This window comes from Temnothorax nylanderi, unplaced genomic scaffold (assembly GCF_030848795.1).
Source record: "Temnothorax nylanderi isolate EJ_2023f unplaced genomic scaffold, tnyl_v1.0 TNYL_tig0072_pilon, whole genome shotgun sequence".
Taxonomy (NCBI): domain Eukaryota; kingdom Metazoa; phylum Arthropoda; class Insecta; order Hymenoptera; family Formicidae; genus Temnothorax; species Temnothorax nylanderi.
Window position 1 is genome coordinate 60,475 of NW_027249134.1, and position 26,530 is coordinate 87,004.

Sequence of the window (26,530 nt, forward strand, 5' to 3'; positions counted from 1 at the left end):
CAACGCGAATCTCGACGACCGGGACAAGCGAATCTCCGTGGTTTTTTTTTCTTCGCTTTTTCCTTCGTCGATCCGACGTGTTCGTGCCGTTCGGTCGTTTGCGGCTCATTGAGGTGCAGCGCAGGCACTCGTCGAATAAAAAATTCCATATTTATAACATGCATGAATATAACACGCGTAAACACGCGTATAATAAAGGGTAAAAAGTAAAAAGACCCTTATCCGCAATAAAAAAAAAAGATCGTGAACGCCGCCCTATCTTGCGTTACTCACAAATGTTTAGAATTGATTATCGCTATCTTTGTGGTAGAACGCAGCTGGAGATATATGGTGCTCCCGAAAAACCCAATTTACTTTTCTGAAACCGACACCAATTAAAACTGACACATTATAAACAGGCATTATTATATTATTACAGTTTTTTTTTTAAATAAATATCACAGGGTATAACTTTTATAAACAATTTTATTTTAAACAGCGAAGAGAAATGTTTTAAAAAACGCTGATAAAAATCATTAAGGATGCATTACATTAATGATGCAGGTCTAGCTCTTGCGCATTTTCTCGTTATCGTAGATTTGATTTCGATTTAAAGCACGTTTTCTGCAATTCTTAACTTCCAGTAGAAATGAGCGAACGGTCGATCAATTTAAAACTAAACGATCTAAAATCGATCTTGAGATTTTTTAATCCTCGAATTTCCCTCATTTATTGTACGATTGGATCGTCGGGCAGGGGAGGCGTGTATTGCTGTAAGAACCCATAAAACTTCGCGGTTGTAACGTAGGAGCCGAGTTGCGTGACTTGCGACACACATCGTGACGATGCGAACTCTCGCACGTATATAATACGCACGCACGTCGCGTGAGAGCGTGTCGCGTTCGCATCATTTTTAAACCGCCGCCACCGGGCACGGCGGTTCTTCTTCGCCTCCTCTCCCGAATGACGACCGAACGTCAAAATAAACGCCCGTCCTCTCAGTCTCGACTCTACGCGTATAACGTTCCTTTCTATCAATGTAGATTAACTTTAATCTCGCTTCAACTTATCTTTTATCTCTTTTTTCATTCTTAGAACTAGAAAAAGAGAAAAAACAAGTTAAACCGAGACTAAGATTAATCTACGTTGAACGTTGATAGAAATGAGCATAGGAGGAACGCGTTTTCTACAGAAAGAAGCTTCTCGATAGTAACAATTTTCTACAGAATGTGCTTCGGATAGTATAAAAATAGCAACTCTCTAAGTATCCACTGACTAAAGACTCCGGTCTGTGGCGACATCAGAAACGAAGAATTCAAAGATCCTCAAGTCTGCGAATTTAAATATCCTATAAATGGATTGATATCCAATGAATACGATAGTTGATCTTGAAACTCTCATTGTGGCAATCTAATAATTATCCAATAATAAACGGCTTTTATACATTTTTTAAAATAACTTTCTGCGAGAGCTGTTAAATGTATATAGACATGAGCTCTATATTAAATATACATTACCTTTTAAATTAATTAATTGATTTTAAAAGTACTTCGTCCGAATTATTATTTAGAATCCCTTTACTTAGCTTCTAACAGCACACAAATGAAATTGATCCTCAATTCCGATTTTGCGAGCCGTAAAACCTACGGTGTCTTTGACTGAAACGAACTCGGCTCGTTTCCAGGAGCGATTAGTGACGTCATGGTTCTATCCTCGAGTTAATGGGGGAATTAATCGAAACACAAAGCGTATGAAGACACGTTCGACCTATATTTGTTTTGGGAATTCAGCTCGTAGGTACACACGTGGGATAATAGTTACACGAAGATCAACCTATTTGTAAGTCTATTAAGAATTAAGTACCAGAAATATATGTTTACAATCGACTAATCGAGCGAGAATCAATGAAAATTGAATTTAATCGCCGTAAGAATGCGGGCCTTGGTATCCAGATATCGGGATCGCGTGTCAATCCAACGGACTTGATCTTCCGATCTAGCTCGATCCGACGACCGCAGCCTGAAGATCTCAGTCTCGTCAACTTCGCCCGCTTTGCCGCGCCTCGCACACTTTCAATCGTCGCGAGTCGCAACTCTGCCCGTCTGGCGTCTGCCGCGATCTCTCGGTATCGTCTCGGGTCTCGGGACCAAGGGGAGCGAGTGGGCGAGCGCGCAGTACTGACCCAGTTGATAGAACCCGCGACCGATAGATCCGCGTGTCGTCGACGAGAGAGACGACGAAAGGGTGGGCAGGACGAGAGGGGGGAAGGGAAGAGGGCGAGGGGGCAAACGCCGCGCGCGTAACAGCGATGAGTCACTCTCCGCGTGCGACCGCGTCGGCATCGTCGATCTTCGCACCCCTCGACCCCCCTCGACCCCCCACGGCCGCCCCGCCCGAGCCCGACCCCTTACCACCTCATCCGCCTTTCCCGGCATTTCCCGGCGGTGCGGTGTGTGCGCGACGCGCCGCGCGTGCACACGTGACATTTCGAGTATATCTCGAATTAAACCGTAAACATCGTAGTACAACCTTCGCGGCCCCCCCCCTTCCCCGCGCGGGCGCCAACGCCGCCGGTGTCAATGATCCCTGCCTGCCACTTATTGAATAGCGCGCTCGCGCGTCGTCCGTGTCACTGCACCGCGCGTATGTATGTACGTGTGCGCGCGTATGTTTCGCCGGGGATGTGTTTCTTCCGCCGCTGTACGGGGTGACCGAAAAGTCACGCGCCGCACGTCACGTCGCGTCGCGTCGCGTCGTCGCGGCGATTTTCATCGCGGGGGGCTGAGATCGGGGCAGGGGTCGTAGCCACGTGTGGCCATTTCGCGGGCGGATGGTCTCGTTTTGTGCTTCTCACGCAGAAAAACGTAAGCGGTATAGGACCTAAGCGGTGAACGAATCGCGAATCGCAACCCGAGAGATTTAAAACTGTAACATTGTGTTTTTTCGACAATTCTTGACTGTGATCGATTCGGTTACTGCCTAATGTCCATTTCTACCAATGTAGATTAATTTTAAAAAATCTCGGTTTGACTTTCTTTTTATCCTTTTCCAATTCTTAGAAGTAGAAAAAGTTAGACCGAGATTAAAGTTAATCTGCATTGATAGAAATGGACATGAGTCTTACCGCTTACGTTTTTATCAAAATTTAAATCGATTATTAATTTAAATATGTGGATTTACTGTCCCAATTAGGAGCTGTGTTCTAAAGACAGAAAATCGGCGCATTTACTAAGTTTGGAAAAAGTATAAAATTCAGTATTATTATTAAGCTACCAAGATCCAGTCCTGACCATAAGTAGCGTACTTCTCTCTAATTGATTGTACATCATAAAGAGTCCTGTTTCACTTATTATCTCTGTATCTCATTTGCTTCAGTATATTTATCTTCGTTATAAATAGAAGAAAAAAGAAAGAAGGTAGGCTTTTAAAAAGAATTAAGCATAATTATTTTCTATACCAAAATCGCGGTAGGTTTAGATTGAAGAACTCTTACCTATCAATGTTAATGCAATGACGCCAAGTTTTCTCGCAGACAGAAGGCAGAAAAGTACTGAATACACGATTCCTTATTACTGCACTTTGTACTGTTGCAGGTTTTTCTTTTCTACATTATTCATATATTATCCATCTCAGAGGCAGCCTATACTTTTACGCCAGTCGTTAAAATTGTACTCCAAAGACATGTAAGGAAGCCACGTTTCGTGTAAAAAGTGCATAACATTGTATTGTACAGAAGTCCATCCCCAAAGCCGCAAGGCAAGGATGAAATATATAAGCATAAAAGGCGCTTAAGCGCCTTGCAATTAGCGAAATGAACTTCGTACGAGGTCGTCGTTTTTTTTTTATTTTCAAATTATTGATAACGTGAGACAGGACAGTCCGAAGACCCTCTAGATCGCATGATCAATCGAGATAAATTAAGAAATAATTAAGATTAATTGTATTCCAGTTTAAATTAACGGAGGAACGGCGTTTCGCCGCGCGTCTAACTGCAAGTCCTAAGGACCTGATTGAGGCTCTTTCAGGGACCATCTTCTAACTGTCGACTATGTCAATCATCAGGCTGTCTTGTTAAGCGCTCTAACAATCATTTCGCGATCTACCCTCGGGCACCCTCGGGTGTCCGTAATCGAAGAAGCGGTGATCCTGGGTGAACGAACCGTGGGTAAACGCTACTCGTTCGTCGCGGCAACGCGCCACCTTGAGCGTACCTTTTCTAGGACACTGTGTATATCATCGTACCGCGCCGCATTACGTAATGTCTATCTGTTTAAACATTACAACCGCGGACATATTTGCACACACATACACATACACGCACGATGTATGCATATATTAGCGCTTTCGGCTCCCACGCGCGTCACTCGCACCGCCGCCGCCGCCACCGTCGCCGTCGCCGTCGTCGTCATACGTCACTCGTCGATCATTTCATGTATCGCCGCCGCCGCCCGTGAACTCCCCCCCGTCGTTCGGTTTCGTTTACCAACGAAACCGAACGTGTCCGAGTGCGCACGTGCGTACGTCTGGCTGCGTGTCTCGCGTGTCCACGTTCGACGGAACGAAAGACGAGGCGGCGACGGAAGGGGCGCGCGGCAACGGCGGCGGCCGGGCCAGGCGAGGGGGGAAAAAGGGGGCGACGAGAGTCACGTGTGCGGAAGATCTACTACGATTTACTCGCGGATCCCGGCAGAAGCGTCTGCCACCCTTGTCCCCCTTGCCCTCCCCCCCCCGGCCGCCCCCCTGCGACCGCTCCGTTCTCCCCTCGCTCCCTCGCTCCCCCTCCGCGTTCTCCTCTCTTATTCTCCTTCTATTCTTGTTGTACTACGACGGGTTACTCCACTTTCATTCAGACGCCGGTCTAAAAATAAAGTCCCTGATTCACGATGCATGAATGACAATCTTATCGCGGGAGGCCTTAAATCGCGGAAAGGATGCACGCGGACGTACCGGCCGGCCATTCGTCGCGCGTCTCACGTCGTACGATGTACGCGGCTTTTTTTTTATCTACGCGATAAGATAATCTGCGTTATACGGGAATTAACTTTTATGATAGTAATAATAACATCAAGGAAAAAAATTAATGAAGTACTCTCATTTCCATGGATGTAGACTCATGTAGATTCCCTCTCAAAGTTACGCGTTGCAACGTTTCAAAGAAAAATTAGATTGTCAGATCATGGAAAGTTCGTTGACTCGGAAGAAATGATATAATTTATAATAAATAAAATCGTATTTTATAATTGGTAATCATGGTGCAAAAGTATGATTTACTTTCAGCACGACGTTGCGTCGAGATTAGAAAATAACTTGTTGACGACCTGTGAAGTGATCTTCATGTAAGAAATAAGAAATTTCGTCTTGCACGCGTTAAATTTAATACATTAAAGAACAAAGCATTATCTATTAATAGTCGAAACTCAATGTACGTTAATCAATAAGTCTCGACTCTCAATCCATTAATAAACCCGTCAATTTTTCCCGGCTATTGAAAATGAAAATCAATCGCGCCCTCCTTTCAATTTATCTTCTATATTTGGAAGAGAGCGTTGAATAGTTTCCATACCCGTTCGCCGGGATTTGCCTCTCGAAATGTACAATTATAATAATAAACGATACGTAAACATGGAAGCAAGCGCGATATTAACAATATTAATAATATCGCGATAGGGTAAATAACATTAATGACTGATATGGTAATAACATTATATTATTACCGCGCGTTTATTATTGATGCAATTTATATAATATCGCAATAATATAATCGCGGCATTGCGCCGATAGACGTGGCGGTAATGTCATATTGTATTCGGGAGATATTTAACGCGCGGCGTTTCCGAGCCTTCCGAGGCGTAGAAGTCGAGAGCCACTCCATTCTCCATTCCGTCGCTCGCTCGCTCGCTCGCGTCGAGCCGTGTTTCGCGGCTCGACCAAGGCGAACTGCTTCGCTCTCCGACTCCGTCATCGCCGGCGCGCCGCGCCGCCGCTGCCGCCGTCGCTTAGCCCGCGATACCGTGCAATCTATAACTCGCCGGCGCGTTTTCCTCCGTCCGAGAATTACTGCAGATAAGAACCGCGCACATCGCGACAGTACTGGCCGCGATACGTCGAAATTGCACGCGCATGATCATAAGGAATATATTTCTCACGTATCTCGAACAATCCCGCGTGTAGGATTTTAATTAAACAACACTTATTAAACGTTCTTCTTGCGGAAATCGACGCCATTTATGATGCAATGCACAATTATTTTTGATTGAGTATATCAAAATTATTTTGTAAGACAGTTTTTCAATATATAAGTTTTTTCACGCGTGAACTGGCGATTTTTTTCTAAAAAAGGTATAATTTTTTAATGATATAGTCTCTCACCGAGAAATTGATAATTTTGTTTTAAAGATAGGTCATACACGGAGAGAATTTTCTCTTAAAATTTACCCTGAAATCATGGTAGTTGTGGGACAACATGTATACCACCAAGAATTTTATGCAAGCTATTCTGATTAATATCTACCATGATAAAAAATATTAATATCTTTTATCATGGTAATATTACATTAAAATATAAAATATGTTTGATTAATTTTACTAAAATATATGTAGGAAATTTCAATAATTTTTCAATACCAATCTGCTTGGTAATTCTTATCACGTTGTTTGTAAAATGTCTTTTGTATATTTTAAAAATTCCTTGGTTGCCAAGTTGTCCCAAGTTTGTAGTGAATTTAAGGGAAAAATATAACAAAAAATTCTCTCCGTGTACTGTGTACTGTAAGACAAGTGAAAATAAAAATCGCTATAGAATACTGTCGAATATACGGATGATTGTCGCGCGCAAATTTTGTACGATCGAGCTCTTTGCGATACGATTATTATCGTTGCGAGTATCGGAACCTCGTGCGAATTCCAGGAGAGTTTTCGAACGTTGCGGCAAGAGATTCACGTCGAACGAAAAATTATTCAATTTCTGCCAACGGTGAAAGTGGGAAAGGTGCTCGGTGTACGTGTGCGGACGCATCCGTAGAGCGCGGGAATATACCCACAGATCGACTTTAATCCGCGGCGAGTTTCCGCGGTAAATAAATAAATATCGATCGCCGGCTCGAAGTCGCGGAGGAGGCTCGGCGAGCGAGCGAGGGAACAGCTAGGTTGGAAGCTCGAACACACGGACTCGACCTGCCTGCCTGCCTGCCTGCCTGCTTGCGCGCGCGCGCGCGCGCTCGCTCGCTCACACAGCTATATTTAGCTATATTCTCTCTGAAGCGGCTCAAGGTCACAGCGCTCGGATTGGTTCGCGCGATAAAGCGCCTCGTCCCTCGCACGCTCGCACGCTCGCTGTGCCTTCCTTCGACCGTGTCCGCACGTCAGAGCGGCGCGACATTGTCACGAGGTGATGCCGAGCGGGGAAAGAGAGATGGAGACGGATGATGAGAGAGAGAAAGAGAGAGAGAGAGAGAAAGAGAGAGATGAGAATGAGAGCCCCACGTGTTCCGCGCGTAACATCACGTTCGGTTCGGGTCGTTCGGCGCGATGTTGGCACACGAATCGTGTAGCAGTTACGCGATACCCCTCGAGCCGTGTGGATGCCCCGTCAATTTCTCTCATTGGGCGGCAGCGAGCTGGTCGAGCCCGATGACGCGCTCTCGAATAATCGCGGCGGCAGAATTTTCCGTTTTCGGAATCAGTCACCGCGACATCAAGTATATTCTCCCCCCCCCCCCCCGCCCCTCTCCTCTCCCCGCAGAGAGACTTATGAGCCCCCTCGATTTTCAGCCAAGATATCGGACAGCACATGTCCTAAATCGGGCCGTATGACGTCTTAAAGACGTCATATGTCCCCAATTTGGGGACACTGTGCTCACCGGGGATTTTTTCGCGCGAAATGAGTGAACGATAAGGAATCCGGACGGAAATTCAGCCTGTGAGACGTAATGACCTTTGAGGCTGAATCTAGGAAGACCCCGCCTCTCTTCGTCACTAACGATGTCCCGTCCGCTTTACGTTGCGAGCAACGTGTAAGAGTCGATTCAGACACAGCCGTGCCGTACCCGTACCGTATCCGTATCGTTAACATTAGACAAGGCTGGAGACACATTAGACAAGGATGGAGACAATAGGAATCCTTGTCTAATGTTTCTGTCCGTGATACGGTACGGGTACGGCACGGCTGTGTCTGAATCGACCTTAAAGCGGAAGAGAATTCGTTAACATATCTTAATTTTGATTAAGAAATTAATGCCTCTTTAATTCGCCATTGTTCTGCCGCAAGAATTGAAATAGGCGGACGGGAATAGGGAGGCACGAGTATAGAGAGAGATTGTATTGGTTTAAAAATAGTCTCCAACGTGTCACAGAAAGTTCATAACGTATATATATACTTCTACGAGAATTTCTTTTTTGATCCGGTTATAATTGTAACCGATCAATTTTATTGAAAGAAATATATGTAGTTGCTAAAAACTCCCCCTGCCCCTTCCCATTTCACCCCTCCAGCTCGTACGCCTAGAAAATATCACTATAAATATATTCCGCGTGTACATAATGCATATAACAATCGATATCCGCAGTGTCTATATTAATTTCATCGTGTAATTGCCGTGAAATGCCGATGTATACGTCTCCGAGAAATCACGCTTCCAACTTCCAACATTGTCAATGTTTTCGGCTTTTTGTGTCTCACAAATATATGACGCTTCGCGCGCGACGCGCTCGACTCGCTTGCAATATTAAGTATTTATTTGCTTGTTTCTTTTTCTGCTTGTACTTCGATCCCCGGTATTCGCGTCTACGTTCGCGAAACGTAGGGTTTTCAGTGTCGCCGGAATTGCGAGAGATCGGCTCAGTTTTATGCAATTCCCTCTCTGCTGACGACACACTCGTTAATTTTTCATTCGCGGAGAGAAAAAAGGAAGCGTTCCCGGAAGTTTTTCATCCGTCCTCGTCCAGTACGCGCGGAAGCTTTCGCATCTGCGTTATCTTCGCGGTAGTCTATGTATTTATGTGCATGAAAAACTTTAAAGGGAAGAGTAATTTTCGCTTTAGCGAGCGGACGCAACGTGCGCTCGTCGATAGACAAGCGAGAACTGACATTGGCATTCGGCTTTGTACTCCGGGCGTTTTTAAGATTCGAATGGGAGCGAATTCTGGTGTCGTGGCTGTGGTCGGAAAACACTAGCGTCGATAACAATCGCCCGTGATCGGAGTACACGTGTAGATCCAATCGGATATACGTTCTATACGGATTAAGAAACGATCTCTCGACGTATTCGTCGAGGACGTCGAGCAGATTCCGTGCGAGCAGTTTAAAAAACCATCGCGGTAGAACGAAAACTTGTGTGTGTATATATATATCCTATCGACTCGACGGCTTTTTTCGTCGATGTGGCAAAATAATAACCGTCCGTGCGCGCGACACGCGTCGTTGTGACACGCAGAGGCGAGGGAAATCGAACGCGAATGATCGAGATATATAGCGTTCATCGAGAGTTCAATCCATTATTAATTTTTCTTTTCTTTTTTTTCCCCCTCATATTTTACGCCGTATTTTTATTTTATCCGGTATTGCGTTACATTAATGTTACATCGGTTACACATCGGGGGCTATTTTACATTTTCCTCTTGACTTTGCGTCACGCCGCTATTTTCCCCGCGAAGTCGCCGCTACGCGGTGATATCGCCTCGACGAAAATCTTCCTTGCGCCGCGCGCGCGGTGTAAATCGAACGTTCGATAACGGACGGTAGCGAGAGAAGGAGAGAGCGAGCGCGAGCGAGCGAACCGAGGGACGATCTGGCAACCGCGCCAGTGCGGCAGTGCCGGAATTGAATTTCAAGCGCCCGAGGGACAGAGGGGGCGGACCGACCGGCGCGGCCCTTTCTCTTTTGTATAGGGGGCACCGAGGCGCATAACGGTGAGTCGACGGCCATGTTGCTGGGGCTTATACCCGGCATGTCGGTTTACCTGCCTGCCTGCCTGCCTGCCTGCTTGCCTATCTGTCTGGCCTGCGTGCCTGTGCCTATATTCCACACAATCGCTCCTCTTCGCTTCGCTCCGTTCCACTCCGCTTGACGGGGCTCCGTCTGGCGGGCAGAAAGGAAAAGGCATTATCGGCAGTTTTAAGGACGATCGAATCTCCGGCAGTCCGACTTGCTTAAATTTAGGAACGCTCGAACACCGGAGTTATTTTAGAAGGAGCAGAGAGACGGTGGGAAAACGTAGGGGCGTCGAAACGTAGGAGGACGCTCCTGGGAAAGCCCGACGTTCCCTTCACCTTTATCGCCCTTTTCGTGTCGTAACTTTATCTATATTACTCTGAAAGTGGGTCCCTCTGTGGGACCTACCGAACGCACAGGAAGTCGAGATCCGGACATATATTCTGGAAAAAACATACTCGGGCGATCTACTTTGTCGTTTAAAAATTTTGAGAAATTGTTCGAATTGAATTAAAAATATTTTTTATTTAATTATTAATTTTTAATCAATTTAAATCCTTCTTAAACTTGAGCGAATGTTTCCGCAAATTATTATTCCAACGCACGAAAATAATTTAAGCAAGTCGAACGTTATACGTGACGTGATCTTTTTCTTTTATAATTTTTCAAGATTATTTTAAATTGTAAGAATTTTCTAGTTTGACGTTTGAAATTATTTTCCATTTAAATTCCGCCATCTCTATTAAAAATTGCATTTGCTGTATCTTTGACCTTTTGAGATTACGCGCTGTATCTTTGACCTTTCGCGACTCTTCCACGGGAGGAACGAAAATTATTTTCAAAGTTGCCGGCGCGCTTCTGCTTCTTCTCCTCTCATATCGCGCTGCCACCTGATTTTGGAGTTTAAGCAACACTCGGTGCGCTTTGGTTTTGATAAATTGCCGTCCGACGCGCGTTCTACCGGATGTTCCAAAAGAACACGACCCGTCAGCCGCGCGCTACACACCTTATCGTAACATTCGTAACACGCGGATAAAATTTGGCAAATGCGCGCACGCCGGCATATCACCCTCCGAGAAATCGGTCTGAAGCGACTGCCAGAAACAGTCGAGCGTTTTTCGTCGCGGGACATCCGTTCACGAGACGTATACATGCGTCCCTGAGAGGCAGCTGTATAACGTAACTTCAGCTCGAATATCTATTGCTGTAACAATTCTATCGAATTTTTTCGAACCTTTGATTGTTTGGTTCACCAGTTTTCTAGCTGTGTGTGCGTGAGAAAAGGATAAAAAGAGAAAAGGAGAATAATAGTATAACAAAGAGAAATCCTACAGCGCGAATTTATTCCCACGCATTTGTACCCGAAAACTTTAACGCGTACGACGTGTATGTAAACTTTTAAAAATAAACTCGAGCGTCTTCCCTCCCAATTAACTGCCCCAAGCAATTGCTCGTTTACGACCTTACACAACAATGCGAGTAACTCTGGAGCTTATCGCGGGCATGCGATAACGCGGCTAATTACGTCATTATGTCGCGTTAATTTTATAAATTCTATATTATCGGTAATAGGGGGAATATCTCGTCGTGGAAATTTTAGCCTGCTTTTAGATCCCCGGACAACAACGAGTAACACGAAGTTATTTTATCCATCCCTGAACACCGCGTCTTTCCGCTGATCCTCCAGCACGGGCGCCGTGGAGGGGGGCGCAATGCGCAGCTGACGGTGGATGCGGTGTCCGGACGCACGAACGCGACGAGGGGAGGAACGCTCGCTCGTTCGTTCGTTCGTTCTCTCGCTCGCTCGCTCGCTCGCTTGTCAGGAGCGGTCATCAGGGACGGAGAGGGTCTGGCGGGGTGCCAATCAGCGGCGGCGGCGAGCGACGGAGCTGCCCTCAGCCGGCCGGTCGGCGTACTACGATCACACACACGCTCGCGCAAGCGGAGCGAACGATTGGCCGGCTGGCTGGCTACGTGCTCTTCCTCCGCGTTCCCGTTTCCCCGAGACACGGAGCAGTGCGGAGCAGGGGCGCGCTCCGTTCTGCTGACGTGCGTGCGCTCGCGTGCACAAACGCACGCACGCACGTATCCATGACTTTCTGAGATCGTCGATGGGGCGAGCTTGATCTAGCTTGATCGTGGATGAAGCTGACGATCTCGTCGCGATATTCCCGAATAAGAAAAAGGGATATCGACGTCGAGCGGCGGCGAACGAGCGAGCGAGCGAGCCGAGAGCGACGGAGAGGGAAAGAGAGAGCGAGGAAGGGAGAGAGAAAGAGAGAGAGAGAGGGGGGGGGAGAAGATAGTCCGAGAGAGACCGCGCTCGACCAATCGCCGCTTTCGTTGGCTCCGTCGTCGATGAGGCGGTCGTCGCGCAACGTAACCTCAGTCGCTTACGTGGAAACACGCTTGTCGGGCGACGTTGGTAGAAAATCGAGCGAGCGAGCGAGGGCTTATAATATAACGGAGGCGGACGGGTATTTAATTGTACGACGCCGCGCGGAGAAACGCGCGATTGCCAACAACATCGCTGTTCTCTGCGTGCGTGCGCGAGTTACCATTACCAGTGGGCACGGAATCACGATTTGAATCCCGCGACGAGAGAGACACACGCACGCGAGGAAACGATTCGGAGAGTCACGTTGATCGCGCTTATTGTCGAGGCAGGAAGGAGCGAGTGCGTTTCCTGCGAGGAGCGAAAAGGAGAAAGAGAGGCCAGGCGCGCCGCGCCGTTCGCGGAGAAAGGAGCCTCACCGCGGGATCTCCTCGCGCTCCCCCACCGACACACACACTGCTGACTGCACAAGGTGTCGAAGGCACGTCGCCGCGTGTGTTCGACCGAATTTCGCGGCCCCGTGCGCGCGAGCGAGACGGACGGCGGCGTGAAAGGGTCGAGGGAGCGAGAGAGGAGGAGGAGAGAAAAAAACAAGAGAGGCAGACGTATAAGAGATATATAGGCGCAATCGGAGGCGATAGACAAGGACACCGCGGTAGCGAGGAAAGGGTAACACGGGCGGACGTGGAAGGGAGACGGAAGAAGCGAGCGATATCGAGTGGGAGAGATACTTGCTCTTCGTGGGAGCGAGACGGAGCGAGGGAGCGACGTGGGAGCCGTCGGGCGGAGCGAGAGAAACGGATAGCGACTCGGCGGAGAGAGCGCGACAGACGTATTCCCTTGCGGTGAGTGCAAAGCGAGAGGGGTAGGCGAGAGGGGACACGGGACTCGATTAGGGCGCTCGAGACAGACGGAGACAGCGATCCACTGGTGGGGGGTGAGGCGCAGTCGAGCGAGGGAGGGGATAGAGGCGCAACCCGAGCGGTGCTGCCGCCTATTGGCAACGTCGCGTCGGCTCCCCACCCGGGCCAGTGTCGACTGTCGAGCGAGGTCCGACGGCGAGTTCTTACGGCAGTGTGATTTTCTCTCGGAGGAGTCGCGCGCCAGTGCTGGGAAAGGCTCGTTTCACACGTCCGAGCACCCTTGTCGGGCGTTTTAAATTACTCTCCCCGGACGCGCGTGGGACGGAGAGATAGAGCGAGAGAGAAAAAAAGGGAGCAGTCGTGACACCGTGGAAAAAATATACCGTACAGTGTTCGCTTTCTGTTTGTTCCTATTTTTCGTTGAATTTCGCGTTTTACAAGTTTCCTTTTAAACGAATCTTTCCGCTCGCTGGAGAGTCGAGAGAGAGAGAGAGAGAGAGAGAGCCCCGTAACGTCACTCACAGTACGCGCTCTCCCACCACCGTCATCGATTTCCCACGCGACGCGCTTACTCGCGCCGCACTGGTGAGGGAATTCGCGAGGGTGAAGGATTCCTCGGCAGAGAGCGGCGGAGACGCGGCAACGCCGCCCGTGGCGGCGGCGGTGGTAGCGACAGCGGCAGCGGCAACGGCAGCGACGGCGACGGCGACGGCAACAGCAACGGGAACGGCGGCGGACGCGGTTTACGGAGCAGCGGCAGTAGGCGGCGCTGGTGCTGCGCCCCGACGGCCGTCGATCGAAGCCCGCGTTATCGCAATGGCTTCCGTGAAAGACACAGCGACTTTCTTCGCGGAGGGCACCGCGACGCAGTTCGACCACGTTCTCAAACTCTATCCGCAGGCGCTGCGCCTCAAGGCCGATCACAAGTCGAAAAAGCCCGAGGAGCTGATCAAGCTGGACAACTGGTAAGTACATTTAAAAACGTACTCGGCCGCGACGGCGACGCACAGCGACGCTGTCATCTCCCCCGATGTGTGTGCGCTTCTGTGTGCGTGTGCGAGAAAGAAAAAGAGCGGAGCGAACGAACGAGCGAGATAGGGAGGAGTGGTAGCGCGTTGGGGATGGTTGGAGAAAGAGAGAGCGAGAGAGAGAGAGAGAGAGAGAGAGAGAGAGAGAGAGAGAGAGAGAGAGAGAGAGAGAGAGAGAGAGAGAGAGAGAGAGAGAGAGAGAGAGAGAGAGAGAACGCGCGGCTGCCGCCGCTGGATGGGGCCGACATCAGCGGCGGCCCGAGGGAGGAAACGGCGCTCTACCACGGGGCGCACGCGGGACAATGAACCCGCTTCGCGCTGTTCTCCGCGAGCGAGCGAGCACGAGCGAAGCGAGAGAGCGGCAACGCCGCGCGTGTGCGCGCCCGTATGTCACCCTCTCGCGGCACTGTCCGACTGTCGCGGCTCTCGCGGGGGGATTTACCCCGCGGACTTCTCGTGGACAGCTTCTCGCCGTCACGTGGTCAGCCGTCCCGCGATAGAATGGTACTTTAAACGAGTGGACGTAAAAAAAAAGAAAAAAAGGAAAAAAAAATGCGAATCCTAGAATTTTTCTCTCTTTGTTGCGACACGTTTATCATACGCGGATCGTTTCGAGGCCGACGCGGAATGTGATTGATTGACGGAGAATATCTTATCCCTTTTTTGTGCTTCCTGATCTGATTAGCTAAAGATTTTTTTTTTAGCAAGGAGGATAATGAGCCGCGCGCGTGCGCGCGTATATATGTATACCTGTAGAAGTATACAACACTTGCACATTTATGTATCTGTTGTGTATATCGATTAAAGAAATATTTTACATTTACATCCGCAATTAATTATTTGTATGAACTACAAGTTGCATTGTACGCGTCAATTATTGACTTAAATGACACGTGAAATATCGTGATCGAGTCGAAATGTGTAATAGATAGTATCTTCTTCTGATATGATTATTGATTTCTCGGCGAAATATTTGATCTACACGTGATAGTAATTTCATTCGTGACACTTACGGAAAATTGAAAAGGGCGAGTCTGTCGAAAGAACCGCAGAGGATATTTATATAATAACTCGTCACCTATTAATCTATTTTTAAAGAAATCTGTTGTCTAATGGAATAATTTAAACAACTGAAAAATATTAAATCTGAACATTAAGGTTAATTATATGCAATAATAATAATAGCCTGTATTATTTAAGTAAGATGATATTATATTAACTTACTTCAAAAATAGAATTCCGATGATCTAAAATTTGCAGATCTCTTTGAATTTTATGAATTTTATCTTTAACTTTTATGAAGCTGTAACCAAATTCATAGATCGCAAAACTCGTAAAAAAAAGAAAATAGATATAAAAAGTTTTTACTATTTCTGAAAAATATATAATATTCTTAGATCCATACAGGACATTTATGAGACTGTGGACCTCTGGATCTAAGAATTCCAGAGATTCGGCCGAAACATTTAGAAAGTTATACTAGACGCTCTTATTTAAACATTAGAATAAAATTCAGAAACTTAAGACTGTGTAGATCGTGAATTTTGATAAGATTATATTTAAAATGTTATGTTTTTATTTAGAAATCTGAAAATTTAAGAATCTAAGGATCATAAAAAATGAAAACTTCAAAATGCTAAACAACTTCCAATAATTAACTTCTAATAACTTCTCGCAATTCTTGCATTCTTAATTTATAAAACTTATTTAAAAAAAAAATCGATAAGCCCCATCGAGTGTTTCTATTAATATTGGACAAAGAATATTATTTTATTATCATAAATAAATGGAATAAATTATCCACGCGCGAGGTGAATAAACAATATTTCTACGAAACCAAAAATTTAATCATGAAGGCAATCTCTCAGGAATAACAAAGATAAACATGTTGATCACAGAATTAATCATCATTTTAAAGGATAATTTTCTAGGATAATTTCTTTATAAAAGTTCTACACACATTAATACACTTTACTAAAAACAATGAATCTACGTAAAGGGAACGCGTAAAGAAACAAAGTGTCTTCTAAAAGAAAGCAAGCTATGCATACATCAATTTTCTTCTTTTTAATCTCGCGTGATGATAAGGTATTGTTTGTTTCCGCAGGCGCGCGCGCGATGGAATCGAACGAGATCGTTTTATCGATCGCGACGTATTGCGATGAGACTGTGAAGGAAAAGAAGTACACAGGGACAGTGACAGAACGAACGAGTAAGAGGATGGGGCGACGGGGGTGGGGGGGGGCTAGGGGGGAAAAAGGGAGGACAGACTTTACGCGCCAGTTTCTTCCGTGTTGCAGAAGCGACGGCGAGGGCGATGGAGGGGTCGGGAGAAGTGGAGTACCGTTGTTTTCATTCCCATTGAGGCCAGTTTGTGTCAAGGCTGCTTTTCCACGGTGCCAAGCCGTGTGCGGATATGCGGTATTACGAGGTGCAGCGCGCGTTTCGACTTTGTGAAACACGCCGCTGTTTGGCTCGGAAAATATTGAAAATAAAGAAAAACCGCGGGCGTGGAAATTTATCTGAAAGCAAAGAAAACGGGAAGTCGCGAGAACGTCGAAAAAAACAAAAAAATAAAAACGACAATTCTAACAATGCACGTCAGAAGCGCGACGCGTGGGACAATATTCGCCCTCGAAACTGGATTCTTCCCTCTGAAAAGAGTAAATTTCCAAATTTCGGAGATACAGATTTAACTTCGAATTTACTATTCGTTTAATGCGATTAAGCGTTTAATATAGTATTTTACATAGTCAAATGATTTTATTAATTAATGCCTAGACCATTGCGTTGTGCATAACCACTAATTATTTATTCTGTACGTATTTCTACAACAAGAATTATCAAAAATCCCAACAATTTATAAATCATAATTAACTCCAAACGCGGACTTTGCGATATAAAACAATCCGAATTACGGGTTTAATAATTTCTCCGCACAAATTCGAATTTCCCTGAAAATACATCGAGTTACAACAAATCCCGCTTATTTGCAGTTACGTGGAAATCCGATTTATTATTTTTTGCGGAATTTGCCGCTAAAATGATTCGAATTATCCTAATAATTTGTACAAGGAAAAGATCATCAAGACGAGCGTCATCTTCGTATTAATTCTTACGGTTTATTGGAATCCTCAAGTTTTTTTAATCCGTCCGATTCTAACAGCTTTAGACTTTCGGTTTAATTTCTCTTTATAATTTTATAACGTAACTTCAATTCTACAACGCCAGCTTCCGTTGTTTCTCCAATAGTTCCCGGGAGTGTAATGGGCATCGAAAGGAAGACGTAACATATCACGGCGCGGATCCACGTGTGATCCACGTGCGCGATAAAGATGGGTATCCTCCAATCGTTGACGAGGGGCGTGTCGAGCTTCTTGCGGCAGCGTTTGTATTTTTAATCGAGCCTTTAACGAATTCCTGTATTCCGCAGCGGCGGCGGCGGCGGCGGCGACGGTGGTGGCGCGATTACGTCACGCCTGTTCGTTCGCTCATGCGTACGCACGTAGATGTGTGACTCCGCGTGTATGTGTGTAGATGCGCATGTATGTGTACGCGCACGCTCTCCTCCGACTTGAACGATGGATCAATCTTGATCGCGCGGTTTTTGTTGTTTTTGATTCGCAGGTATCAGAATGAGCTTCCGAAGAAGATCAAATCACGCGGCAAGGACGCGCATCTCAATCACGAGGAGCTGGTGCAGACGATGAAATGGAAGCAGATAGTAAGCAGATATTTTTCCTTGTTTGGACACTGCCCGCCCAAAAGTATCGTACTCCGCCGAGTCCGTCCGTCGTTTTATCCCGAGTATTAATTAATTAACGAATTTTATTAACTGTTTTAATAGTGTACGGGAGTGGTGCGAGAAGTCGCGTCAACAATGATGCGAACGTACGATCGCTATCTCCTTTACAATCGGTACATGCGATTAGGAAGAAAAAGATGTTGTAGCTTATTAATTTATGAACCGCACAAAGCTGATTCTCACGGATAAAAGATTACACTAATAGAGATCTCAATTAACCGTGAAGAAAAAAACGATATTATATCCACATAAATAATTCTCGGGGAGATTTGCATCTGTATGTAATTTATATCGTTGCACTTCAAGTCGTCGGTCGCGCAACGTAAAACTCGCGGATCTTGGATTTGGCGGAGTCCGAATCTAGTCGTGTGACAGCACCTCGATCAAATTCGACGTGTTGATATAAACGGAAAGGATCTTTGGCGAGACTTGATCCAGGATCCAAGTTCTCACCACGGGACTGACCGCCATTTTGTTTGCAGCGCGGCAAGTTCTACCCGCAGCTGTCCTACCTGGTGAAGGTGAACACACCGCGCGCCGTGATGGCAGAAACGAAGAAGGCGTTCAAGAAGCTCCCGAATCTCGAACAGGCGATCACGGCGCTGTCGAATCTGAAGGGCGTCGGTACCACGATGGCGTCGGCCCTGCTCGCCGCGGCGTCGCCGGAGAACGCGCCCTTCATGGCGGACGAGTGCCTGATGGCGATACCGGAGATCGAGGGTATCGATTACACCACTAAGGAATACTTAAACTTCGTCCAGCACATTCAGAACACCGTCGAGAGGCTGAACAAACAGAGTAAGCGACTATGAGTCATTAACGACCGCGCGCGTGCAGTCCCGGAGTCGCGGCGTTTTACGCGTATCGAGTCCTTGGAAATGAGATTCTCATATTATTTCTTCGTGCTCGAGGTTTCCCCTTGTCGGGATCCTTGGTCTCTAGTATATCTATGATCTTATATTTCTACGCTTTCAAGTAAAATATTACATATTATTGTATCTCCTTGAATTTAAGGACATCTTTGTATTATTGGGTTGCTTTATTGTTGAATTGGGTTTTAATACTTGGGATTTTATATTTCCGCGTCATCAGAATTTCTTACGAGAGATGAATGACATTTGGGACACTTCCGAAATGCCATAAAAATGTTTTCTTTGTTCCAGCGTCAAACGGCAAGACATGGAGCCCACATAGAGTCGAGCTAGCGCTGTGGACGCACTACGTGGCGTCCGAGCTGAAGCCGGAGCTGCTCGACGGGATCCCGGGCTCGACGGAGAACGGCAACTCGCACGCCGCGAGCAACGGCGAGGCGACGGAGCCGTCGGACGATAGCAATCAAGAGACGGTGGCGAATGGCAAGGACACGCCGGCAGCGCTCGATCCGGCGGCGATCGACGAGAACAGCACGACGACGTCCTTCACCGAGGACTCGATGGACAAGCCGGCGACGCCAATCACCGCCGGCGATCATCCCGTCGTGGGCGCCAGCGATGACACAAACGATTCCCTCATTACCAACGACAGCAGCAACAACGCGACGCCACGACCTACCGATAGCGAGGACACCGAGGAGGATTCGCAGGACGCGCAGGACGCGCAGGAGCCGCCCACCAAGAAGAGCAAGAAGTGACCCGATCGGCTCGGTGACGCGACGAGCAACAACGTCAGCACTTTCGTGCCCGCCAGAAGTCTGTCGATCATCGCGGCACCGCGTCGTCGATTCTGAATCATCGAACGGATGATGGACCGACGGACGTACGGACGACGGACGGACGGATAGGTAGTATAGAGATGGATGCACGGACGGACGGACGGACGCGGATGGATGGATGAATTACTCTATTGCGGGATTGCTTGGACGGAGCACAGCCGCTCGCTTCATCCTCGACTCTTGCGGATGGGGAGAGGAGAAGAGCGAGGAAACGAAGAGAGAGATTCGCGCGGGCTCCCAGAGATTCGGACGAATTCGATGGGATCTTCGAATCCTCTCGCACTCTGTTTCTCTCCCCCTCCGTATCCTTCCCGCATCTCGCCCACGGTCTCGTTATATCTCGTTTCTTTACGCTCCTCCCGTTCTGGTAACGATTTTTACTGAGTGACCGACGAGTCCGGCATCCTCATCAATGTCAGATGATACAGCTAGATCCTCACCGTTGTTGTTGTTGTTCGGACAATCTCGCGCGTTTACGCAATGTCGACAAGAGTTTTGCACCACCTTTTGATTATGGATCTCCTGTATAAAGTATGTTGGAGCGGACGAGGAAACGTGAAAGTATATACTCAGTGTTGTTAGAAATAAAGGACCTTTCACGAACATAGTGATAAGCCTTTGTATCCCTGGCACTCTTGATGGATTTCTAGTTGCCTTTTTCTTTTTTTTCTATTAATTTCTTCAATCAACACGTCATTCCCATCTTAGACTTGCAATATTTAGAATTTTGTTTCTTCGAATCACGTTAAGAACTTTGAATTTTTAGAATTTGAGATTACAAGACTCCTATGAGGCTTTCACTTTTGAAGTCTTACATTTTTTAATTGGCAATTTATATGCGTTCACAGAATCTCGAAGTGAATTTGCCGATGATTATATATATATTTTTTTTGTTGAACTATTTATGTTGTTGGATCCCCGAATTGCCGAATTCTCGGAATACTCGAACGCCTCTTCTTCCACGGCTCCTCGTTTTGTCGCTCTTCAACGCAAACACAACTGAAACTGCCGTTCTACAAACAAGAAGATGATGCAAAACTTTCTTGATACACATCTCTCGGTGTCCACTTTTTAATCCACCCTTCGCGACGTCACATGTCGTAAATAACGAGACTCCCTCGTGACGTTTTATCATCGACCGCCGCAACTTTTCGTTAAAAGTTTTCACAATCGTCACTAGACATTCGCCGCGCGTATTTTTTTTTTATACATCCTCACCCCCGAAGTCAATAATCCGACAGTTCAGTTTCGACGAATAATCTCGCAAGCGATGTTGCATGTTTACGCGTAAAACGGCCGTGAATTTAACGGGTAGAACGCGTAAAATCGTGACTTCGTGTGCGAACGCATATGCAATAAGAATTAGATTTTTTTTATTTACCGATCTACTCCGAAACCGCATACAATGCGAGACAACGAGAGAACTTTATTCGCGCGTAAATATTCGGCATCGGCACGAGACTTCGTGAGTTTCCTTGAAAGACTTCAGTTCCTCCTAGATATTTAGAGAAGGCGGCAGCTTTCAGTTTTCTCGAGCGCGTCAGGACGCTTGATTGTTAAATTTCCGTATCCTTGGATCCTTGAAAGGGACCTGCAAATCGCAGGATCATGGATTATTTTTCAGGACGCGTGCGTTACTTTTCAGTTAGTCGATCACGTATCACCAGTTCCGCGCGACGTGAATCAATATTATATACGGCGGAGTTCTCGAATCATTCCTTCGGAAGCGACGATTATTATTGTTGAAAAGAGAAAGAAAGGGAGAGGAAGAAAGAGAGATTGGGTGAAATGTATGCGAATGAGGAGAGGGGGAGGAAGAGAGCAAAGCACTCCGTGAGTAGCAAAAAAAGGCAGAGGAAATACTGGACACAATGATAATATTAATATTAATAATAATGATAAATAATAATTATTATAATTATAATTATTATATAATACCGAATCATTACCATAATTTATATACCTAATGAGAAAACTGCATGTCAGAGTGATGCATGGAGCAAACCAAATACCTTGTAAGTAAAAAAAAAATTTAGAAAGAAATAAAAGTAATGCTTTCAGTCCAACAAGCTCAGTAAAATAGCGTCCGGCTTGCGACAAACACACACACACACATACGCACTTCTACGCGCGCATAGTTTTAAGAACACACTCTAATTATTTAAGTACCTTACTTAGTACGTATCTACCCGAGAGTTCATTTAAAGAACATTTATTACTATTATTGAAACTTTCTCTGATCTTGAAACTCTAAATTTTATTGTTACAAATACTTTAATGAACGTTTGAAGCCCCTAAATTTTTAGCTTTTTAATTCTCGAAGTCTTTAACTTTTACGTCAATCAACATCCTTTTTCTTACCTTTCCCACGTTCCACTTTTCAAGTCACTTATTTTGCGAATTTAGCCTGTTTATTGATTCTTTTTATGGATGATTATGGAAATTAATTCTTTCCAAGAGAGCGAGCTTAGCGATAGCAAGTGTTTGTGCTAGGGAAAGTGGAATTATAACTATTCGTATTCTAAACATATACAATTTTATAATCACGTTACTGAGATTCTGAAGATTTTATCAATCTCGATTCATCTTTGTCAATTGGATTTTTCTATAGCTTCAAATTTACAGAATTTTTACGCGCGTGACTCGTCGCGTTTCAATGGAATAAAATAATATCTCTCAATGTTTTCGTGAAGATTAGAAAAAAATACGGTCGTGCGTGCGAAAAGTGACAAACGCACGTGGGTAATCGCTGGGTGAGGAGACCCTGCGATTATCGCGTATTTTCAAAACGGTGATCCGCGTCATTCTGCAGCTTCGAACGAGCGTGACACAGCGGCTACGTTGCGGATACGTGCGAGAAATGAAAGTAAAACACGTTTCGCCTCTCGCATCTTCCCGACTTTCTCTCGACGTCGCTCCTCTGACTTCTCGTCGTTGACGTCGGCGTTCATCTTGGCTGGGAGCGAAGTGAAACCGCAGTTGCGACCGCAAAACCACGTCCGTTTTCGGCCGACAGAAGCACACGTCTCTGCACGTCTCTTTACGTCCCTATCTTGCCTCAGATTTTTAATCTTTTCTATAAAAGAGAGAGAGAGGAGAGAAAAATATCGATCATTAATTATTAATAAATATTTTCAACTTTGATTGCATGCACGAAAAACCTGTGGAGAAAATCCATTATTTTTACTTTCATGTGCTGCAAAAGTTATTGAAAAGGAACAATTTTATAGGAACAAAAGAAGATATATGAAGAGATTGTTAAAATTTAAAAAACAATTTTTCACGATACGCTTTCTAAAATTAAACCATTATGTACTCTAACATCGCTGGAAAAGTAGAATTTATACTTGTAACAATTGGCAAAATTTTTAACAATGAACAACCTTTTGCTCGTAGCTTTTCAAATAGCACGTTCTTGAGTCTATAGAGGAAAACTTTTATATATATTGTATAGAAGTGCCTGAAAAATTTAAAGTTTCTCGTACAGTCCTGTACTCTGTTTAAAGGGGCTTAAATGTCTTTCGAATACGGAAGAGTCATTAAGTTTCCCGACCCTATTCAACTATTGTTATTTTTAAGAAACTTCGGCTTTTCAGATATACTTTTAAATCTGCTTTGTTTCCCGCAGATATATTATGTACCTAAGGAAAATAGTCGAAAAATTGACCAGGTATAAAATACGAAAATATGTTACAAGGCAATGGGAGGGACAATAGGAATGAGTTAAGGTGAATGGCACACAATCCGGATGGAACAGGTCAAATGAGCATTGTAAAGCTATTGAGCGTTGACCTTCGTGGAATAGAATGCGGGAGGGAGGAAGGTTGATGACACCTTGCAGTTTGCTGATTTATGTTGACACGATAATTCAAGTTAATTATGCGTGTTCACGTATATACCTTGCCTTTACGAATTCATGAGAAGAATATGTATTTCCTTCGTATAATTGAAGTAATTATTGTTTGTCCGCGCAGTGAATTTGCGAGAAAGAATGTTTAAGGATGTTTAATTTATAATAGTAGATTTGTTGTATCAATCCGTGAGACATTTATCTATCGAATTTAGTGTGGAAGCGGAAATTTATGAATTTCTTTGTAGATCCTCGCGTATATTCATATCAAGACTTAAATAATTTCTGTGAGATGCATCTTAATCATTAATTCGTGAAGTTGTTTTATTTATTTACAAAATAATTTAGATTTAATGGAAAAAGAGTGTTATCTCTGTAATTTATATCTGTAAAATTCAATTTATTCAAAGAGATAATAAACATATTTAGTTAAATGTTAGGCAGGATTAGGCACAATATTTTCTATTGATTGTCCTATATTTTTCTAGATTTTTATATTTTACGCGGTTGCTTCCATCGTCCATCGTCAATTTTGATTGTACTTTGAAGGTATGCGATTTACATGCGCGCGTTCCACCAAGGTCCGGTTTTTCGTCGGCTCCTGAAATCGTCGAAACCGGTTTGGTGAAGCGTAAACGAGCGAAGCGGGAACTCGAACTTGGGTTTCAACGCGCCAGGCTACGGTACTCCCGCTCGAGGAAAAAACTCGCTCCGATTTCGCAATATCATTCAAGTTTCTCGGCGATCTGCCAAATTTCCATTTTTTTTTTTGCGAATTTAATTTGCGACGACTGAAAATTTCAAGATGCAAAAGAGATCCGCGAGCACGCACTCGACTAAACCTGAAAGAGAAGAATTTTTTAAACATGGAGAGATTCAGAGACAATGGAATTCGAGAGAATAGCGAGCGATATAAGCACCCTCGCACAATTCGCGAGTTTAGTTTGAATCTTAAATTTACATGTATCCGACTGCATTATTAGTCGAGCAATTCATCGTCAAAGAGTGGATGAGACGTTCGGTGCTGAACTCTCAACTCACAAAATCTCTCGACAGAGATACATCCCAAGGATCGCAAGAGGACTTTCGACTAAATCACGACTAAATCGTAACGCAAACATTTCGCTCTATTATGCGCGAAAGATCGCGAGAAAGGGAGGGAATCCGAATTCCATATTCATTCCCTCCGCCCTCCAAAGGAAGGCAGAGAGCATTGAAGAAAGGGCACTGAGAGAACCAGGGCAGAGGAGGAAGATAGGGGGACGACGCGAAAGGGGGGTTGGAGGGAGGAGCGGGAGCGGGTGCAATGCATCGCGGTCACTCCAGTGACCTAGTAACGTCCGCCGCGACCTTAGCTGCGACGTGTTCACCCGTTTAAACCACCCTTCTGTCCCCCCTCGCCACCTCCTCCTCCTCCTCCTCCGCCTCCTCTTCGTGCTCCCTTTCTCCTGCTCATGCCACACGTGATGCCGGTGCGGCGCGGGAGAGCAAGGGGGGCGACGAGGTGAGGGATATTCTCGCGGGATGCGGAAAGGGAGGAACGACAAAGGGAAAGAGAGACAGAGAGAGAGAAGGATAGGCAGGGAGGGATGATATATACAAAACACAAGGTCACACAAGTGCGATTGTGTGGATGGGACGGCCGTGTCGGTGAAGACGCGGTGACGTAACGTTCAACGACGACGTTTGCACGTGACCCGCGCGACGCTGGTGTTTATCATGGCATTTACCATACGACATTGTGCCGGGTGTGCGCGTGCTTCCGCGGACTCACTCGCCCGTCGTGTCCCTGGAAAAGGCGATAGGATTTTATATTACCGATTGGATAGAGAATCAAGTGAGGATCGATCGGTAGATCGTATAGACCGATACATGTCTACCGGTGCGCATTTAAATTACTTACTCGAGGAAAAGAAATGCACACTTCGGTTCTATAGAGCCGCCTCCGTTGGAGAGTGAAGAATCATTCATATTGTAGCGTTAAACCAGGGCTACTTTTCCCACGCGCCACTCTGTAAGACGTAGGATCCGAGTATCCGAGAAACAAAAGGGAACAGGTCAAGACAACCGTATTCCCGTCGCCGTAATCGAGAAAACGGATTCCGTCAGCTTGCGGAATGATACCCAATTGCAGTGCCGTTATTCGAACATATCCAGATGCGATTACCTAAGAACATAATGCAATAACGCGGGGTAAGCTCCATTTATAGTAAAATGAGATACTTTTATATAAATAGTATTCTTTGCAATACCAGAGATACCAGAGGTTTCTGTCACTGAGCGAGGCAAAAATCTTGCCGCTCCGGTGTCGAGAGGAAGCTCTCTTATCTGGCAGCTCGGAAAACCTCCAGAGGTGGAAACGAAGTGAAGATATAGAGAGAGAGAGAGAGAGCCGGGGACTGGGGACGGAGAAGGGATGAAGCACGGGAACATAATCTCCCGACTCCCAGCAGTATTCCCGGACCCTCTGTCGGGGTAGCGGGAGCTCATTAGAAGTCGCCCTTTGAAAATCGTCCTGCTACGAGCAGCTGCCCTGCGGCGCAGTAACGGACGCTTTCTGGTGTGCGTCGGGATTTCCAACTCGGCAATTTTATGCAGGAACCTGAGGTTTTTCGATCTTCGAAGAACTTCTTCGCTTACGGAGACCGATATCTTTGAAGTCGTACCCTGGCAGGAAGGCCAAAAGAGATTGATAGCTCTTTCCACGCATTCAATGGGTGCACAAAAAAGAACCTGAAAAAATGTCACAAAAAGAAGGAAACCTTTTGAAGGTCTCGAAACTGCTTGCGCGAATATTGAGAGTTTAAAAGTTTAGGAGAAATATATCGTTCTTTATGATGAAATAGATGAAACTTTTAAATAAAAAGAAATGTAATTTTTATTTTCCGTAGATAAAGAAATTTATTTTTTTCTGAACAATTTCTTTTCTTGGCATTTACAATACTTGAACCTTTTTAATTTATATTTTTATAAAAATTCTAGAAATTCTACTTCAACACAAAAAAATAAATCTCACTCCGTATTCATTATA

General features: G+C 45.6%; 1 protein-coding gene and 1 long non-coding RNA gene across 2 annotated transcripts; one reads left to right on the top strand and one right to left on the bottom strand.

The window, feature by feature from the left end:
• The first annotated feature begins 12,258 nt into the window (after window positions 1–12,258).
• Amun (protein amun) lies at window positions 12,259–20,252 on the top strand. Its single transcript, XM_071708851.1, has 4 exons — window positions 12,259–14,070; window positions 17,761–17,857; window positions 18,421–18,736; window positions 19,102–20,252. The coding sequence occupies exons 1-4, from the start codon at window positions 13,922–13,924 to the stop codon at window positions 19,566–19,568; spliced, it is 1,029 nt and encodes a 342-aa protein (XP_071564952.1). The 5' UTR covers window positions 12,259–13,921; the 3' UTR covers window positions 19,569–20,252.
• Window positions 20,253–21,552: 1,300 nt separating this feature from the next.
• On the bottom strand, window positions 21,553–25,704 carry LOC139773983 (uncharacterized). Its single transcript, XR_011718481.1, has 2 exons — window positions 25,403–25,704; window positions 21,553–25,288 (listed from the first exon to the last, which is right to left on the bottom strand). It is a non-coding gene; the product is annotated as an uncharacterized lncRNA (long non-coding RNA).
• Between the last annotated feature and the right edge of the window lie 826 nt (window positions 25,705–26,530).